This window comes from Pinus tabuliformis, chromosome 7 (assembly GCF_031772625.1).
Source record: "Pinus tabuliformis cultivar Carrire ecotype Pingquan chromosome 7, CPIR1, whole genome shotgun sequence".
NCBI classification, from domain to species: Eukaryota; Viridiplantae; Streptophyta; class Pinopsida; order Pinales; family Pinaceae; genus Pinus; species Pinus tabuliformis.
The window spans coordinates 1,672,968,295-1,672,988,865 of record NC_142293.1 but is presented as its reverse complement, the minus strand read 5'-3'; the positions used below and the strand labels follow the sequence as shown (position 1 = coordinate 1,672,988,865).

The 20,571-nt window shown below is 37.6% G+C and overlaps 1 protein-coding gene across 9 annotated transcripts in view; it reads right to left on the bottom strand.

The window, feature by feature from the left end:
* The window catches only part of LOC149254884 (myosin-11-like), a 483,587-nt gene that overhangs the window by 355,773 nt on the left and 107,243 nt on the right, over positions 1 to 20,571 (bottom strand). For all 9 annotated transcript variants that reach the window (XR_016267192.1, XR_016267193.1, XR_016267195.1 and 6 more), the window contains 2 exons: positions 20,433 to 20,534; positions 7,725 to 7,762 (listed from right to left, as the gene is read on the bottom strand). Coding sequence is in view for 4 of the 9 variants with exons in the window: in XM_089460258.1 (XP_089316384.1) it covers positions 7,725 to 7,762; positions 20,433 to 20,534 (140 nt within the window). In the remaining 5 variants the exon portion in view is untranslated. The remainder of the gene's footprint in view (positions 1 to 7,724; positions 7,763 to 20,432; positions 20,535 to 20,571) is intronic.

Genomic DNA, 20,571 nt, shown 5'->3' with positions numbered 1-20,571 from the left:
TTATGATGAGATGTTTGCACCCATTGCTCACTACACACACCACCATTCGTTCGATTACAGCCCTTGCTACCTCACAAGGATGGAATCTACACTAGGTGGATGTCAAGATTGCCTTCTTGCATGGTTCACTTAAGGACGAAGTCTATGTGGAACAACCTGAGGGGTTTGAAGTTCAAGATCGTCAAACACATGTATGAGAGCCCTATATGGGTTGAAGGAAGCACCCCAGACTTGGTATGAGAGGGTCGATAGCTATCTGATGAAGCTGAAATTTACAAGAAGTGAAGTTGATCCAAACCTTTACTTTAAGGTTGAGAATGATAGACCTCTCATCTTGGTACTCTATGTGGACAATCTCTTTCTGACAAGTGCAGACTCTCTTATTCATCAATGTAAGAGAGAGTTGGCTTCCGAATTTGATATAACGGGCCTAGGACTAATGCATTACTTTCTAGGGTTGGAGGTCTAGCAAAGCCAAGGGAGATTTTCCTTTCCCAAGGAAAATATGTTGTTAAGCTACTTGAAAGATTTGGGATGGTGGACTGCAAGTCCATGACTACTCTGATGGAACTTAACTTCAAGAAGTTATGCGGAAGTGTTGTTGGGCCCGATTTGGGAAATCCTTTTGAGTATTGTCAACTCATAGGGGCCCTAATGTTCTTAGTGAGCTCTCGTCTGGACATATGTTTTGCAATGAACGCATTGAGTCAGTTTATGATCGAGCCTCATCATATACATTGGATTGCTACCAAGAATCTCTTGAGATCTCTGAGGCACAATCACTTATGGACTAAGATACACTACCGGGAATGTGAGGCTCCATGGTTACTCCGATGCAGACTAGGTTGATAGTGTGGTGGATCACAAAAGCACATTAGGATGTTGCTTCTCTCTAGGTTCTTCTTCAATATCATGGATGAGCAGGAAGAAGAAGTTGGTTGCTTTAAGCATCGATGAGGTTGAATACATTGCTGCTAGTTTGGCCCCCTGGGAAGTTATCTAGTTGAGGAAGCTTTTTAGTGAGTTGTTTGGACATGTGTTGGATACCACCGTGATCTTTTGTGACAACCAGAGTGGGATTCGTCTTTCTGAGAATCCTGTGTTTCATGATCGCTCCAAGCATATTGATATCAGGTACCACTTTATCTGGGATATGGTATAGCGGGGAGCAATAAGGCTCCATCATATTGGGACTGATGAGCAAGTCGTCGATATTCTTACGAAGCCCCTCGGGAAGGTCAAATTCTTAACCTTCCATGAATGACTTGTAGTCGTTGAAAAACCCTCTTATGAGGATCCTTTATGAGATGGATAGTGAGCTCTAGGAACTCCGGGGGGCTTGGGGTACTTCTTGGAGCGATGAGAAACCATAGGGTGACTCACCCTCCCCTATTGGTGCATTGTGTACAGGGTGAATGGTTCACCCTCCCCCTGTGATACCCCATGGTGGCATATGCATAAGCTGAGTGGTTCACCCTCCCCTATGGCATATGAGCAGGATGAATGGTTCACCTTCTCCTATCGGCACATCCTACCCATGCAGTCTGTGACTCATGGGAAGTACCTCTCATCTGGCCAATGAGTAGGGAAACGAGGATAGGGACCATAGCACTACCGATGGACACATCGTGTACTACCGTACTCTCTATGCTAGGATGTTGATATTGATCTGGGATCAATGAAAACTGACTACGGGTCGATTAACAGTGGTATGGCACACTCTCTATTGTTGGACACTGACTTCGGACCAGTGGAGAATGGTATGATACATTCTCGATCATTTCTTCTTGCTTCATGGTTCAACAGAGCAGTGCAGTGACAGGAATGGTACAGATTGTAAGATAGTTTTGCAGGTGATGTTCTCCCTAGTTAAGAGAGAGTGTTAAATTTTGCAACTAGGGCCAAACATCACTTTTGATAGCTCTTATGAGGCAACTGATATTTTTCTTGGATTCCTCTTTCCGAGAGGTGTAGGATTGATCTAAAGATCATCCCATTCTGACATGTACAAATGAAGTATTGAATTTATTTTGATTATGGACAAATTGTCAAGGTCGGCCAGCAATCAAATTAGCCTCCTCCGGCCTTCAATGTTGCATAGAAATACAAGATGCCTCCTCCATTTTGGCATCTCATCTCATTCATATTTCTCTCTCTCATCTTGATCTAGTACGGATTTCTAGGACTCTCTCTCCACACGTGCGACAGGAATACTATCTTTTCTAGCTACTACATTGACCAGCTTTGACCGAAATTCCAAGAGGCTAACTTTGACCAGCATTAACCATATTTGACTACGATTTTGTGAGGGAGACTTATGTTTGGGCAAGCCATTGTTTTGGGCACAAAAACCGAGGCACTTTGACTCTAGAGTTGACTGCACTAATTCAGGTTGTTGCGTTGACTTTTGTTGACCAGATTTGACTGGTTATTTTTGGACTATTTTGGGCTGCATTATCTTGCTTTTGGAGGTCAAGTTGACTAAGGCTGACCGAGTTGTTTTGGAAGTCAATTTCAGCCCTGTTGACCAACATTGACTTCCTAGTCAGGGCTTTCTGTTTCTGCTATTTTGATTGATCAGTGTGGGCAAGTGAATATTGTAAATTGTACTCTCTCTCCGTTGAACTTTTGACTTATTATAAGAAAAATTGATCAAGGGTTTCCCCACATTGGGGTTTGTCCCTGGCTGGTGCCATATCTTGTGTCCTCTTGTGTTGGCTTGTCTTCTATTGTTATTGTTTATGTTCTATCTGCATTTTACTATCATATTGATGTGATTGCTATACTAGATATGATATTGGTCTAATAAAGAAAATTGAAGTAAAATTGTTCTAAGCATACAACATGCCATTGTTATCCTAAAATTAACAAGTTACAAGGAGAATTCAATCAGAATTGGAGATTTAACAGTTCTTGACACTTTTGGGCATGAGGGCTAGAGTGCTTCAATGTTGAAGTATTTTGGAGTTGGGTACTGAGATTGAGCCCAGTTTGGCAGCGAGGTTTTGGTCATTTTGGTAACAGGAGTAAATTTGGAGCTACAATAGCTCAGGATCGACTTCAAACGAGGAAGCTAGGTATGTGACTGTGTTATTAAATTGATAAATTTTGCTTTAAAATTTTCACTGTCTAGATTTTGGGCATCAATTTTGTTAAAATTTGTTAATTTTCCGAAATTAGGGTTTCACAAACTGGTATCAGAGGAAAGTTAAACCCTTTGGGACCTCACTGGCCCTATAAAGTTTGTAAAGGAGCTATCGCTAGGGCATTAAATTTTTATCAGCCATCTTATAGAAAAAAGCCAATTTACCCAGGCTTTGCTTACCTGGAATGTCAATGGTAGGAATTTATGAAGAAAACAGTCGTCCTACAACATACATATCTCGGGTTTGGCTATAGGGCTAAATGTTTTGGAAGATGATTTGGTCAGAGAGGAGATTTACAGCGAATAATTATTCATGCGATTTTAGTGACTCTATGAGACCAGAAGTATGCTTTATACCCTTGAAAGTTTTTTTTTTTTTTAACTTCAATATTCATAGTCTGATATATGGAATATATATACACTAATTATTAGTGTTATGCCAGCAATTATCGTGCTTAGTTAAGTGCTCAATTCTTGGGATCTGGAAAGGAAGAAAATAACATTAACTTAGTCCAAGATTAGTCTACAACAGTTGAAGCATATGATTATATGTCAGGGCGCATAATATACACAATGCAGTGGTTACTGCCATCTTTAGTCTAGCTTAGTTCAGGTTTTAAATTTTTATTTAATACAGAATCATGTCAGGAAACAACGAATTCTTCCAAAATCTGCACACTAGGTAGGAGTCGAACCTATCGACCTTCTAGAAACTTATTCACAAATGATTGTAATATTTAGGGACTAAACTAATAGTCCTCACCCTAATGCGATCTTCTCAGTATAATGGAAGCATTAATGGACTCAGCTTTTTCCCTGGGCTGCTCTAAAGCGTTTAAGCTTCATTTCTACAGTCCGATAAAAATAACAATACTCAGAGTTATGACTCTGCCCCAATGCTCTGCATATTGTGGGCATTTAAATATGTTTGATTTGAGGACATTGTGCGTGGAGCTCATGCGAGACAATTTTATATATAAATAACAAGCTCAGCAATGCAGGTTCTGTTATCTTCCACACTGTGGATAGGATCAATTGTTCCTATTTTTGTCCTTTTCAATCACCACTACAATGGCGAAGAGTCGCTAAATGTGAAAATGTGACTTTCTTAGAGAATGATATTGCACTGCCTCTATCAATTACTATAAAGCCGTGATTTCCCTGATCCTTAGTGAATATGGTTTTGCATCAGTTAGACATGTTCGCAATTTCCTTTCGTCAAAATGAAGCCTGCAATATTTCCCTAATTCATTTCCTTAAATCTTTGGAATTCACTCTCTATTATGAAGTGAAGCGGCTCTAAAGAATCTTCAAACTCACGAATTTATGTTATTATAAAATTATGGGAACTTGGAGCCGATTTTAAATTCATGTTAATATAGAAACATGGTTTTAAAAACTGGAACCGGTGACCGGACCAGTCCACCTATCCAACCGGAACTGGTCAGATCTCAATGAACCGGTCTTTAAAGAAATACATGAAATACTTAGTTTTCAATGAAAAAGACTATTTTTAAGATTTCAAACCAATAGAGATAAAATATGCAAAGTTTGCTCATCTATATACCAGGTAAAGGTGAATATATCAAATTGGCACTGAGTGAAATACATATCAGCAACATAATACATAATCAATGAGGCTCTAAATGGCCTCTATAGTATAAAAACAATGTTATAAGCTATGGGGTCACTGGCCTACTACAAGTCTACATATCAGTGATAAGCATGATCACTCCTCATCATGATCAAACTCAACCACTACTAGACAAGGGATCATCAACATAAGCTACATAAATAATCTGGCTAAGTGTTTGAGGACTCCTAAAACTCCTCTGCAACCTTAGCAGTAATGCTAGTAGTAGCAACAAAAATAGACAACAAAACTACAAATCTCTGATCAACATGATCATTCATGAAACTCATCATTGACTCAGCGCTACTAAAAATGGGATCATCAGCAAGAGATACATAAACATCATCTCGCTCAAAGTCTTCAGACTTGGATTGCTCAACCTTATAATATGATAGAAATTGAAGTTTAACATGCCTAACTAGTGATTTTGGTTTGAGTGAAAGGTTCATCTCCTCAGCCTTATAATGTGGTAGAAAAAGCTTAGCATCCCTAACGAATTATTTTCCTTCCAGTGAATGGTACATTATTGTTAAGGCCATGGTAGAGTAATTCAACAATCAATACCACCAACATCAACAAAGTTCAAAAATCAATGCCACAAATATCAAGGTCCTTAAAGGGCTTCATGCTCTTGATCAAACACCAATCTCATACCTTCATGCATGATAGAATCAAATGGAAACATTGCAAACCCCCAAACCATGAAATCTTGAAAACAATTAAGTCTACTGAATTTTGAGTGAACTCTAAAATTCTAGTTTCTACATATGAAATCCAATGAGGCCGAAACCACTCTCAAACATCTTGAGTCAGTTCATGGTAATGTTAAAAATTTAAGTAAAAGGATGAAAATGAAAAATAAAGGAAATTTAAGAATTTAACATTACCATTTGACATTGATTGCTAGTGTTGCTAGGGTTGATATGTGTGAGGCAAATGAGAGGGGAGGCATGCTTTTCTTAGACGGGTTGTTTTTGGGGGGAAACAACTCCAAATTTCCCTCAAAACAGCATCAAATTCAAAAAATTGCATTTTGTAGGGTTTGTAGCTGGCTTGGCAATAAACGGTCAGTTTATGAAGGAACTGGACGGTTTATGGGAAAACCAGTCGGTTCCTTCGTAAACCGGCCAGTTTGGGCCGGTTTTTGTGGTTTTTTGGCGAAATAGGCCCATAAACCGGGTTTTTTGTCCAGTTTGACCCGGTCACCCAATGAACCAGCTGGTTTTACCGGTTTCCGGTTCAAGTCGGCGATTTTTAAAACTCTGTATAGAATTATGAGAGATTGCACAAATCCTAGCCACTTTCCCATTGTAATTTAATGATTATATATATATATATATATATATATATATATATATTATGAATTAATTTATTCCAGTTTATTATGAATTTATAAATAAACAGCAGCAAGGATCAATTAGTATAAACAAACTAAGAAAATCATACTCCTACCTGCCGGATTCAAAATCCAATCCATTTAGAACCCAAGTTAACTGTACATTATTACTAATTACGAACAAAACCATTTTGCAAAGTAGTAAATACTACTAAATAAAATTTCGATGGAAATTTTACTACTAATTAAAATTTCAGAAGGTTTAAAATTTAAAATAAAGTGTGAAAAGCTTATATATCACGAGAATATCTCAATAGACTCCTAAATTTAAATACTTTTCTCTAAGTATGAAATGAAATGTTGATTTAATCAAATTAAAATTAAAGGATAAGGATAAAGATATGGAATGAAATATCAACGAGTAGGCCCAATCTCATTGTTTGGGATACGCCGAGCTATATTATAAATGTTCTCTTGAGAGAAAGGAGAGATGTCCATCAAACATTAAAGGAGGTATTCGTAACATCATATAAATATACAAGTATTTAAAAAAATAAAAATAAAAAATGATGGTTTGATATAAATTTTGGTCCATTTGTAGTTTTAAAATCATATTTTGACAGCGTTGTTTAAAAAGGGTTGCATAGTAAAAGTGAATATATATTTTACATTTAGATTAAAATTTTATGCATTCAAATTTAACATTTAGAATTTCGAATAAAATAATATTACGAAGTGATACTATGATCTATGATTAGCAGAAATGAAGATATAACATTTTCAGAGCTTTGCTTGTGTCAGGCAAGCAGTTGTAATTTCTCAACAACCGTTTTCGCTTAAGTTAATAATAAAATGCCCTCAAATCTGAAAACTGGTTTTCCCCACATTGGGGTTTTTCCAGGGATATTTTGTCCAAAAATATTGGTGTAAATTTTGTGATTTGTTTCTCATATATTGCCTGTAATTTTATTTCTGTGATTGTTGTTCTTCATGTTATTATTCGTTACTTCTCACAGAAGAATTAAGTAACAGGAAATAATTAACTGGATTAATAGCACCTTCTGGGTAGCCAGAAATTTCACAATGTGGATAAGTACACCATCATATGGCATTATATCAGAGCTTATATCTCATCTATCTTATTCATTATATCTATATATTCTGTCCTATATGCATTTTTGTTTAATGTCCTTCTTATGCTGGATTTTTCCATAGTAAATGAACTTTGCTCACTTCAAATATCTAAAATTTCTTGATAAAATAAAGTTAATGAACATGCATTAAACTTTTCTCTATTACAGGAATAACATTCATCAACGCCAGTTATTAATGAAAAGCTCTGAATGCATATATTTATTAAGGAATGCCAAAAATTTCTGCACATAAGGTTAATGGACATGCATTAAGCCATCATTTCCTTACTTGAATAGCAATCATCAATGCCAATTATTAATGAAAAACACTGAATACATCATAGCATTTGGTAAATAATCGAGAAAGATAATAAACCAAATGGACACAAAGAGATGTACATATCACTCTAATGAAAACCAATCTTTAATAACAAATAAAGAAATACACAAATCATGACACGTCAGGACTGAAATTACCAGGCTTCATCTAAAAGAGAAATGATTCCCATAGGTTTCTGCAAAACAAAATCATTTAGTAGCGATCAGTGAACCAACCTTCAACAAAATTAGAAATGCATAAAAACCCCTTAAATTATATTTTCAAAGCAGTATTGATTCCTATAATACTACACAAGATATATAAAACAATACTAAATATCAGACTTCAACAACAAAAATACAGTAACCTGTTGAAATTTTGGCGTTCTAGGTTGCAACAATTACTTATTCCAAAACATCTTTCTTCTACAATATTAATTAAGCAATTGTAGATAGAACATACACCATATAAACCATATGCAAAATAGAAGACAACCAAGACCACAAGTAGACAGAGAATTTAGGTCCAATGACCAGGGCAAAACCCACAAGGGGAAAACCCAACCAGATTCTTCTTCTAGTAGAAATCAATTGTTTAGCAGAAATACAAAGTACAATGAGAGATCAAGAGAAGGACTAAATTCACCCAAATCTGAACAAGTTGTAACAAGAACACTGGTAGCAGCAGCAGATGCACACACTCAATCAACCTTCCCTTCAACTGAATCAACACTGAAACACTGAAGCACTAAATCAACCAAGTTCTTCTTTTACTCTCCAAGTCTCTCTCTCACAATCTTCTTCAACTCTCTCCAACTCTCTCTCAAGTTCGAATTCTTCTTTCACAATGCACAAGTAGCGAGGGGAGAAAGAACGAGGCACATATATATAGGAGGAGCAATGAATCCATGCCATAAAAGAGGAGTAACTCGCATGCCAAGAGGAGTGTAACTCATGCCATTAATGAGGTATGCATGCCTTTGTAACTTATGCTTTTAAGACAGAGTGTAACATATGCATTAAAGAGTGCGTAAGAGGAATCTTTTATAACATGCTTTTATTGAGTGTAAGAGAGTGTAAGAGAATCTTTTATGACATGTTTTTATTGAGTGTAAGAGAATGTAAGAGCATTAATGACAGTGTAAGAGGAATATGTCATGCCAATAATGAGAGTGTAAGCGAACATTATTGAGTCATGATTGATTGACTTGAATTTGTTTTTAATAATAATATAATAGTATCGTAAGAATAATAATAATAATATTAATGATAAAATATTAAGTCGAGATTGAACTATTAGGATTGATTAATGATAAGTGATTTTTCATCAACAATACTTGATTACCAATTAATGCAAGTTGATTTACTATTTTTGGAAAGTCATACTTGAGACTTTCTATTCTTAGAAATTCATCCCTGAGCTGTCAATTTTCAACATAACCATATTATGATAACTTTTAATCATTGGTAAAAATTTCCAGGTGAATATCTAAATTAACAATGGATTAACAAAAATACGCATCAGAAAGACATTTCATAAAGAAATTAAAGAGATGAAACAAAGGTGCACTGAATAGTTATTATCATTTCAACCATCAGCATAAGTGTCTCAAGTCAAAACAGAGAGCCAAAGTGGGAAAATCAATGTACGTAAGAAGATGATAATCCATTATTAAGATGTGGCTTTTTAAAATTAGAAGGAACCCCCCATTATGAAACTAACTCATGGCAACTGTCAGCATCCAAAAGCTCCATAGATCAGTTATAATTTAGATGATAATATGCACAGAAGTGCTAGTAAGTACCTTAAATTCTGGATATAAATGTTTAGTATGATACTCTCCACAACTCAAACATAAGTGATATGACTAAGTACCAATTCAAGAAGAATTTCTAAAATATGTACCTTTTTAGCCCTGCCAAACTAGGTCTTCTCAGCCCCGCATGTACCCCAAATGACATCATCAGGCAATGTACTGGTGCCCTCACGGTAACTTACATCACAGCAGATGCTCTTCCTTTCCCAGTCACTACTTTTTCATCTCTTCCTAGTAACTTTGTTGTATTACAAAGCACTTGTATCTTTTGTTGTATTACAAAGCAGTTTGATTAATACCCTTTAATTATTTTAATTTCCTAAGTTTAGACTTAAGTCTCCATTAAAAATAATTAATTATTTTAATAAAATTGTCTCTTGGTGGAATTTCCCAAAACGATTTTTCGGTATTGTGGAATACGTGTCCAAGCCTCGCTGCAAATTTTGAGGCTTAGAACACATCTGATGCTACCAGAAATCAACAATGGTTACCAATGGAAAAAAGTCAAACACCAAAAACTTCCTAAAGGGATGCCTCAAAGGAGGGGTGAAAGGGGATCCGCAGGCCCGCTGGATCTGTCATTGGAGATGGACGAAATGTTGCACTACAAGTCATGCTACTCTGTAAAAGTATTTCTCCTAAATGGTATCATTTTGATTCATCTTTTTGTATTTTCAAATTGATTTTAAAGACAGGTCCCTATGCCAAGGACCACGACAAACCCCCATCCCCCATCACACTCCCTAAAATTTGTGGGTTGTCTCCACACGTCCCCAGAATGCATTTCAACACTCCCAGATCCCCATGTCCTGAAAACGGGGAATCTCAGATAATGACATGATGTCAAATCTAAATTTATTGTTGCCCTAGTAGCTAGTAGGAAGGGAAAATGAGGCATCATTGTATAAAACATATTTTCAGAAAGAAAGAGAAAGAGTTGCTTAGATCCATGTCACTCATGTTGTAATGTCCCCAATTTTTGGATTACCTTGTGGGGGAGATTTCCAGAGCTTGTGTCAGCCAGGTCATAGGGGTGGGATTACACCATTGGTTGGCCCGGAGGGATTAGAGGAGTTTTATGGGATCCAACTGGGATCGCTTGCCATATTTTGTCATCAAGATCTGTTTCGCTCAATTAGATCTTGGTTTCGTTGCGTTCTGACGATTCCTATAAAACAACGTACTTAGCAAAGCATATTTTAGTTATTTATGCTCAAGGTGTTATTTGGGGTTGATTAATTGGAAGAACACCTTAGTGTAATAGCTCATTGGAGTCGAGACGAAAATATCTACAAGGCAGGATGAAGAAAAGAGGCATTGGGGTGGCCAATGTGATCATGGTGGCAAATTAAGCATTTCCTGTGGTTAAAAGTGGCTTTAATTAGTTAATAAAAAGTCACATTATTAAATAAAAGTGGGAAAAACCACTTGGAGAGAATAAGAGAACCCACTTAGTGACTTTATCAATTAAAATAATAATAATAAAGATGTTTCTAGAAGGAAGGAGAAAGATCCAACAAATATTTAAGAGGAAGAAGGGGGTCACTTCTCAAGCATCCTATTCTATTTATCATCTCTATGAAATTGATTTGGCTCAAGTGAGTCTCGTGCAAGGGTTTCAACGAGAACTCTTCAACAGATTTTGGTGGACCCAAAGTGCCACCCTAGTTGGCTCTCTGGGGGAGATCACTTCAAATCTTCCACTTGTATTCAATCAAGAAATTTGTAAGTGTTTGGAGCGGATTTCCAAAGGAGAAACCCTTCGGCAAGGGATAATACTTTGAGCCTTGGTTGTTGTAATTACAGGATCATCTTTAGAAGGACGAGATCTCTTGTTGTTAAGGGATCGATTGGCTACAGAGCCGAATTGGTGATTTGTTGGACCCGAGTTTAATTGTTAGGACCGAGTTAGTTTGTTGAAGCCTATGAAATTTCCACGATTGCAATAAACTAGAACTTAATCTTCTATCTACTAGAGAATATGTTAATTAAATTTACAGCAAATAACGATTAAATCACTATTGCAATCCTCACAAATAAATACGTTGTGAAAAATAAAATTGGAATTGAGAAAATATGCACACACACACACAAAAATTGACACCATTATTTTTGGACAATTGTCCCTAGAAAAACCTTGAAGGGAAAACCAATGCAGCAGATGAGTGTTTTAGTTTTATTATTATTCAACAATTTGAGAAATATTACAAATGGTTGCCTTCCATTGGCAAACCTCTGACAACTGATAATCTCCACTGACAAAAATAACTGGACTCTTTGTCTCCCTCTACAACTAATCTGGCCTCCTCCGGCCAATTCGCTCTACTTCCCGGCACTTGCACTCCTGCCCAGAAATGCACACTACTGGCTCTGAAAATTTGCTCAGCCATTGTGATCACTTCCCAGCAAGTCGTACTGCCTCCATCTTCCTCCTAGACCCACTCGCTTTGCCTTCGAGAAATAGATCCGGCCAATTGCAACTCAAACGTGGTCTCTCCAACAACTCACACTGGGAAAACTAGCTACTCATACTAGCTTATGCGGCCTCCTCTGCAAATAAATTGATCCCCTTCCTGCCTCTGAAAACTGGAAATCACTACGGAAATTTTCTCTAGAAAATTTCCTCCCAAATCTCTATTGATTACTACGTTGTTGGTGCCTCCCTAGCTTAAACTGTGCCCTTGCTGAAATCACTACAACTAGGTAGTCGAACTTCTCTGTGATTAACTATCTTCTCCAACCCCATCGACCTTCTTTTTATAATCTTTTGTTGGGCAACCAATGGCTATGATCATCTTAACTTTGTAAATTAACTTCTCCAAAAGTCTCTAGAGCAAAATCGGCCTCCCTCAATTAATCTGACTTAATTAACCACTTTTCCTAAGTTAGACTTGGGAAATATTTAATTATAGGCTAATTAATCTAATTGAGGTGCCTCAAAGGCTTTTCTGACGAAACCTCTTCTAGGTTTTGGATATCTCGTGCCCCTTAGCCTCTTAGACACCATAGACATTACAACACCTGTCCACTGCTACTCCCAAAACTAACACTCCCACTTAGCAAAGGTGTTCCCCACTATACCTATTTGCTCCTTTAGGTAGACAAACTTTGCCCTATCCAAGGCTTTCATGAGTATATCAGCTACCCGCTGATTTGTGGGAACACATTGTAGCCAAACTGATCTATGTTGGACAAAATCCTTGATTCTCCTGCTACATGTTGTAGCTAAACCATCTTGTTCTTCTACTGCGTTACTTTGATCTCACATTGTTGATGCCCTTGCGCTAGCTCTGCAATGTTGATATCATTGCAATAATGAGACTTGATCTCATACCGATCTATTGAGTCTGGCTTTGCAACTGTCTCTCCAGTGCTTGACTGCACCTTGCTGACCCTTCAATCCTCCTGCTACTATAATGCTTGGGCTCCCGTAGCAAAGGTACTGGTCCAACTGAGGGTTGCAAAACAACTAGATTTGATCTACTAATCAAGCTCTCCCTGGCTCGATCTAGATCTCCTTGTTGCTCCTCTCTTGGACCCTGCTCCATCTAATATACTGGACTGTCATACTACTCCTTGAAGTATTTTTGCTATCAATGTGAATTCATCCTCCAATTTGGAAGACAAATCCTCGATCTTTGTTGAAGCTACTGTATGCTTCCCTTTCTTGTCCTTCATCCTCTTCGGACACTAGCTAACATTGTGACCAAGCTCACCACATCCGAAGCACTTGACCTTCGACAGATATTTCTTCTTCTTTTCTCCCTTTGAGTCTTGTCCCTAGCTGGGACCCTTCTTCGCTTTTCTCTTCCCTGCAAGAGCAACGTTCTTGTCTTTTGATGCATTAGGGTTTGCATCACTTTAGCTAGAACACTCACCTACATATCCAAGACCAGATTTGTCAAGATGGGATATTTGATGACTAAGGATGTCTTCCAAGGCTTGAGAACTCCTCAAGTTCTTATTTAGTTGATCAACTTCTTTCTTTAGAAAAATAATCTCTCCTTTCATCTTCTCACAGTCCTCCTCTTTCATTGCCGATTGACTCCCCATTTCTTCCTTCATCTTTGTTGCTTCACATGCTTGGAATTAAAAGAGATGACATTTGCTTCAAATATGCTAGTCTCTTCATTTTTTTCTTTTAGTTGGCATGCAATGATTTTCTTTATTTCTCTGCTTCATCCACTTGTCCTTTTAGGAGGACCAATTCTTCCTTTAAATTATTAACTTCAACTCCTTGCATCCATTTCTTTGCTTCTTCTAGTTGAGCTTTTAGGGAGGCGACTTCTTCTTTATATTGACCAATTTCTCCTTTGAATTTACACAATTCCTTAGAACTCTAGTAGAGACAATTTTCCAAAATATCTTCCCTTCTTTTCGCTTTTTCTAATTGGGTTGTCATGGAAATGACTTATTCATGATGTCTCTTCATGTTTTGATGCAAGTCCTCCTTAAGTTTGTTGAGCTCCTTACCTCTTTCTTGTAGTTAAACTTGGAAAGGTCAATTTCTTGCTTTGTCTTATCAAGGTCATGATCAACATCTTGTACTTGTTTTTTGAGTTTGTATTTATACTTGTTTGTGACTGTGAAAGGGCACGTCCCTTTTGGAGAGCCGACCTGTACTTATTGAGCCAACGTCGGTAAGTTGACAGAAGGTCTATTTTACACTTCAAAAATTAATATCTTCACAACGCTAAGGAATAAGAGGGCAAGTAGGTACTTGTTAAAAAGGTCATAATGTCCTCTATAAGCAAGTGTAAGAACAATTTCAAAATAGTGTGTCTAATGTCAAAAAATATTTTTTCTTTTATGACAGTCCCTAGAATATGTGACATCCCATTGGAATTTATGCTATGATTTTTTACATGATTAGGGCATTAGAATCATTTATGCTTAAGAGGGGAATTGTTGGGTTTGTGGTGCCTTTCAACCATTACTCATCCAGTTCATACTTTAGGGAGGACGCAAAAGCAAAATCGTGCCTCCAAATAGAGCAAGCTTCCAGGGGTATTTCATTAAGTATGAATTAGCAATTATGGTAAATTTCAGCGCTGAAGGGTGCTACTCTTTAGAGGGCTGAATTTTTCATTCTTGGGCCTGCGCAGAGGGTCACTGGGCAGAAATTTGGGAGGCTGGAGCTGCTCTCTTGTGCGGGATTTTGGGGGAGAAACTCTCTCTCTTATACGGGGTAATTTTTGGAGGATTTCTACAACAGATTGAGGAGAGATAAGGGCCAGATACAGCAGTGATGATTTTGGGGGACGCAATTTCTGGCCAGGAAGGCGTAGCATAATATTGGGTAATTCTGGGAGGTCAGAATTAACCCAATTCTTTTCTGGGTTTCGCTAAACTAGCCCCAAGGAGCACACACCTAATTTTGTAGAATTTTCAGAGGTGTTCTGAGCCCTCAAACTCCAGTTTGTCTACAACAGCAGTGCAGAAATTTCTGGGTGCAGCGTACAACCTGTTAGAGCCATTTGCATGGAAATTTCCATCTATCTTTACCTACGTATTTGCCTGTTTTCATAGCAAGCTCAAATGCACACTTTCCACCACCTATTGTAATCAAATTCCAACACATCAATAAAATGGCTCAGATTTCTTATGGCTGCATTATGGGTTTTTAATTTGTGCATGCTTGTGTCAATTTCCAGAATTTTGTATTTGTTCATATGTTGTAGCTAATGCATGTCTTTGGTATTCTAATGAATATTTCCGTTAGGAATATTACACACTGCCCCCCTTTGCTTGCCTAGGAGAGAGATTAAACAAAGTGAGTAGGGAATAGATGACAGCCCCTACTCTGAGTGTTGCGCCATAAAGTCTATACCTTGTGGGGTTGGAAACTTTTCCCACATTTAGTGTACCTCTTATACGAAAACATGCACCATAAAGTTCTAGAGGTAATAGGAAACACACCGAGAAAATACAAAAAAATAGACCATGAGAGATCAGAGAAAGGTGTATTTTTTTTGCTAGAATTTGTATAGAGATTGACCTCAGCAAAGGTCTTCTTGACCACATACAAATGAAGCACAAAAATTTCCATTGGAAACAAGTACTAGACAAATGAAACGGAAATTGCGGACTTTCCCGAGTACTCCCGATTATAACTCTGCTCGCTTGCCAAAAGAGCTGACTCAAACCTCTGCGAGTCAAACTCGCGTTGACCGAGTTTGACTCGTGAGTCCCCGAGTTTGCTGAGTTTGTCGATTACGTCCGATTTTCCCAATTTCTGGTTGCAGAGTCTGCGGGCACGACTTTAATTTTAGGTTTGTGGGCGAGCAGGGATTTATTTTTAGCTTTGACGTGTTGGTTGATTTGGTTTTTTAAAACAGCCCGCTTCGTTGTCACAATTCGCAGTGCGTTGAAGCCGACGTCGGTCGATTTGTTTTACACTGTCTAGACAACAGTCCGCAAACGCAAACACAGCCACAACTCACAATGATTTGTTTTACGCTATCATGACTCACAGTCCGCAGCCCGCTGAAGCTTGAAGGCTGAAACGCAGCCAACGTCGGTCACTATACAATAGCCATAAGGAGAAATATAGCAAAAGGACACTTACAGAATACGTGCCCAGGCCCTAGGCAGACTATAGCAGTGCGTGGGCGGGTGGAAAACAGGCTTAGGCAACAGATTGTGTCGTGGTATTTAAACGCAGTCCGTTGAAGCCTGAAAAACCATTGTTGTCACACAATTCGATGTCACTGTGTTTTCACGATATCTCAGTCGTTGTTGTTGTCCATCAAGACGACTCCAAGAACGAGGAAGACTCCAGCTGCTGTTCGTCGAGACAACTCCAACTGTTCTTCATAGTAACACTGCACATTTTATCACCATTTTGTATCGCTGTTCAAGCCTCAAGGTCAATATCACCTTCAGGCTTTAGTTTTAAACTTTTGTTAATTCAACTCTCAAGTACTATCTTTAAAATTTAAACTTTAAACTTAATTCAAGATGTTGTATGACAAATTTGTATTTTAAAGTTTACTGCTCTAACAAATTTGTATTTTACATTTTACTAGAATACAAGCAATTTTAACTTTTTTATTGTCTTTTACAGGAGCCAAATTAAACAGAATGCACGACTCCAAATCTTAACTGAAGACACAACTTAAACACAAGTCCAAAACAACAACAATGCTAAGGGAGAAGGACTTTGCTTGGGCTTATTGTGACAAGATTCTCGGAGACCCCGAGCTCATTTGTAAATTTTGCAAAGCAAAATGTAGTGGAGCCATTTATAGATTCAAGCACCACCTTGCACAAATACCCGACCATGATATAGGTTTCTGCAACAAGGTTGATGAAAATGTCAAACACCAAGCAACCTTAGCCATCGATATGTTGAGACACCATAATGCCAAGAAAGAAACACAAAAAAAAGGAACTCCTGGAGTTAACGATTTTTCTTCCACTACCCCCATGTCATTTCCCTCTGTTGAATCCTCAATGATGTTCCCAAGTTTCCCACACATGCCTCCAAGTCCAAGTCCAAGTCCAACTCAAGGCCAAATGAGTCCTCCTACATTCAACACTAAAGGTGGAAACATAAACACCTTTTTTTGCTCCCCGCACTAGACCCGGCTTTCAACCTACCTTGGATGCCACTGGTTGGAAAAAAAATATCCATAGTCAAGCAAGGAAGGCCATTGCTAACTTTTGGTACTATTCTGACATACCTTTCCATTGTGCCAAAAGTCCTTATTGGCAAGCTATGATTGATGCAGTTGCTATTGCAGGTCCAGGGTTCAAAGCCCCTTCATCGGAGAGCCTTAGGACATATTTGTTGTTAGAGAGTGTTGAAGATGTCATGCTTGTGCTATCTGAGTTTCGTTCATCATGGTAGAAACAGGGTGCACCATCAAGAGTAATGGATGGACAAATCATAGGAATAGAACTTTAATAAATTTCCTTGTATCTTGTCCAACAGGAACAATGTTTCTCAAATCAATGGATGCCACAAACAAGGTTAAGACAGCCTAACTTTTTTGTGAAATGATGGAGGAAGTCGTTCAAGAAGTGGGAGAAGAACATGTTGTACAAATTGTCACTGACAATGCAGCTAATTATATGGTTGTTGGTAGACTTTTTGAAATTAGGAACCCCACTATTTTTTGGACCTCCTGTGCTGCCCATTGCATAGATTTAATGCTCGAGGACATTGGTGAGCTTCATTTGATACATGAGGTTGTGGAGAAGGCAAAATCCATAACCAAATACCTATACAACCACACTATTGTACTAAACACTATGAGAAAATACACTGAAGGTAAGGAAATTGTTAGACCTGCAGTGACTAGATTTGCAACAAAATTTGTATCTTTGCAATCTGTGGTTGAGCAAAAGATAAATCTGAAGAGGATATTCCTGGGACCTGAGTGGATGGCATCTAAACATTCCAATGCCCTTGAAGGCATTTAAATTGTTGCACTTGCATTTAATAACGATTTCTGGAAAGATGCCGAAGAGATTATTGTTGTGACAGAGTCCCTTGCTAGAGTTCTCAAGTACTTCAAGTCTTCAAGCCTTTAACTTTTTCATTTTTAAAATTTCATTTCAAGCTTCTTTTTATTTTCAATGTTTCATATTTCTTTAAATTTGAAAGCTTGAACTTTCAAGATGGTTGATGAGGCGATGGATCTCGCAAAGGAGACCATCAAAAGAAGATATGGGGATGAGGACGCAAAGTATATGCCTCTTTGGGACATTATTGATGCACGTTGGGATAGGCAATTGCATTCCCCCTTACATGCTGCTGGGTACTTCTTAAACCCACAATATTTTTATGATAAAAGCAAATTTAATGAGGATGGGGAGGTTGGCAGAGGACTTATGACATGCATGGAAAGGTGCTTCCCTGATCCAGATTTTCAAAGTCGTGTCTTTTCCCAACTACAAGATTATAGGGCGCCAGCTAAATTATTTTCCTATACCAGTGCTATACGAGAAAGGTCTAAGATGTTGCCAGGTACCCTTTGAGGCTTGAAGGCTTCATCAATTCATTAAATTTGTTTAAAGTTTAAACTTTATTTTGTATGTTAAATGTTTTATTAAATTTTGTTGTCTTTTTAAGTTTTTACTATTTAGTATTTACTATTTACTATTTAGTACTTCTACTCACAAACCCTTGCCACTTGCTAGGTCTTTGGTGGCAAAACTTTGGTAGATTTGAAGAGATTCGCCATTCGAATCTTAAACCAAGCATGCAGTGCTTCAGGTTGTGAGCGCAGCTGGAGCATGTTTGAGAAAATACATTCTAAGAAGTGCAAGCGATTGACACAAAAGCGCTTAAATGACCCTGTAATCGTCCATTACAATCTACGACTTCGCAACAAGCAAATATTAGGTGAGATTGAATTGGAAGGTTTCATAATCTGATTTGCACTTTAAAGTTCAAAGTCAAGCTTTAATTCACATTTCAATGTCTCATGATAATGACAAGTTTGGATCATTCACCAATCCACCTTGAAGAGATAGATCTGCAAACTACAAATGCAACAGATTGGGTCCAATTAGAGGAGGCTCCTCTTTTTAGCCTACATGATTTGGACAACTTTGAGAGTCAAGCAAGCGAAGAAGCGGGAGGAATCGCTTCTAGTTCTCACTCTTAAGAGTCTTAGACTCTTAGTTACTTATTTTTTTCTCATTAGTATGCAGATTTTGTAAACTTTTAGAAGCAAATGCTTCTGGTTCTATGTAGTCACTAGTTAGGAGTCAGGACTCAGTACTTTGGATCATGTTTGGACTCATAACATATATGAGATACTTATTAATTCATGATATGTTGGACATCTATTGATATTATGCATTGTTTGAACATGGCTTTAGTGAATATCAATGAAAAATGTTTCTTTTTAATTCAATATATGTGTATACTTTTATTTATTGAATTCACCGATTTTTTCCTGAGCCGATTAAAACTCTTCGCTCTTTTGCCTCGCCAATTTATTGCCGATTCCGAGTGTGGTAACATTGTACTAGACTATGAAAATATGGCATTTAGATGCCAAACATGCTTTCAAACAAGTCACCTGCAGAGTACTTACCATCAGGCAAAAAAAATCCCAAAGAGGAAAAATGCGTAGGTTCATAAACCAAAAGGATGGCAGACCTCAAATCCCAACCTGTCCAAAGAAGAAGAAGAGGAAATTCTGGAGGATCCTCCAGGACACGCAGAAGTGTCCGCTCAGGCCCAGTGTGGGGATGTGTTCCATGAACAGGAACACACTGAAATTCAAGAGTTTCTGGAATCAGATCAGAGAAAAATGAGGCTCTGATAGAAAATGGTGCGGGGGGTACAAAAAGAGCTCATGTATTTGAGAGTTCAGATTCAGATAAAGAAGTTCTTCCATTGACATCTGCAATAGAATTGGCTTTGGTTCCTATGGAGCCCAATCCTGGGGGTTGGCAAAAGTTCCACAAAAAAAGGCAAAAAGGAGAAATTAAGTGATTTTTATGTTTTTTTATCTGTAGTACAGAAATGTAACTACATAACAGCTAGCATCTTTTTTTGTAGTAATTTGCCACACAAGCATCTGGGCAGATTCTTGATGAATGCACATGTTTAGTGTGTATATACAAAATGTATTATGTTTTCAAATATGAATGAAAATACGGTTTTCTTTCAAAGGAATTAAACAGAAGAAAAAAAAACAGCAACCACAACAGCTTCATCTGTAACTACCAAGAAAAAAATTCTGACCAAAAATATTAATAAATCTCTGTAAAAACTGGTCCTTTCCAGTCAAGTGATTAGACATGGTTTAGAACGGAGAATTATTAATAACTAAAGTAACAATCAGCTACAAGCTAATGAAATAAAGCAGCCCCAGGCTTCAATTCATGCTTATGTTCTTTATATAGTCTAGCATATATATATTTAAGCATTTGGGATCAAAAGGCATTCAAAACAATTTAAGTTTACCATCAAAAATCCCCTGGCTGTCTTCCAAAGAATAACAAGCAACAGCATCCGGTTACAAAAGCATTGCACTATAGACATTGCCATTAGTATAAGAAGCCAACTTGTTGAGAGCATACATACTCTTTCAATTAGATCTAGAATATCTTGATTGTCAATGAACTCTATATAGCTCCAGTTAATTTCTTCTTTGCTATATTCCTCTTGCTCCATTTTGAAGACATGCTGAGACACAATTCAAAAGGTTAGCCATTTTTTTGTT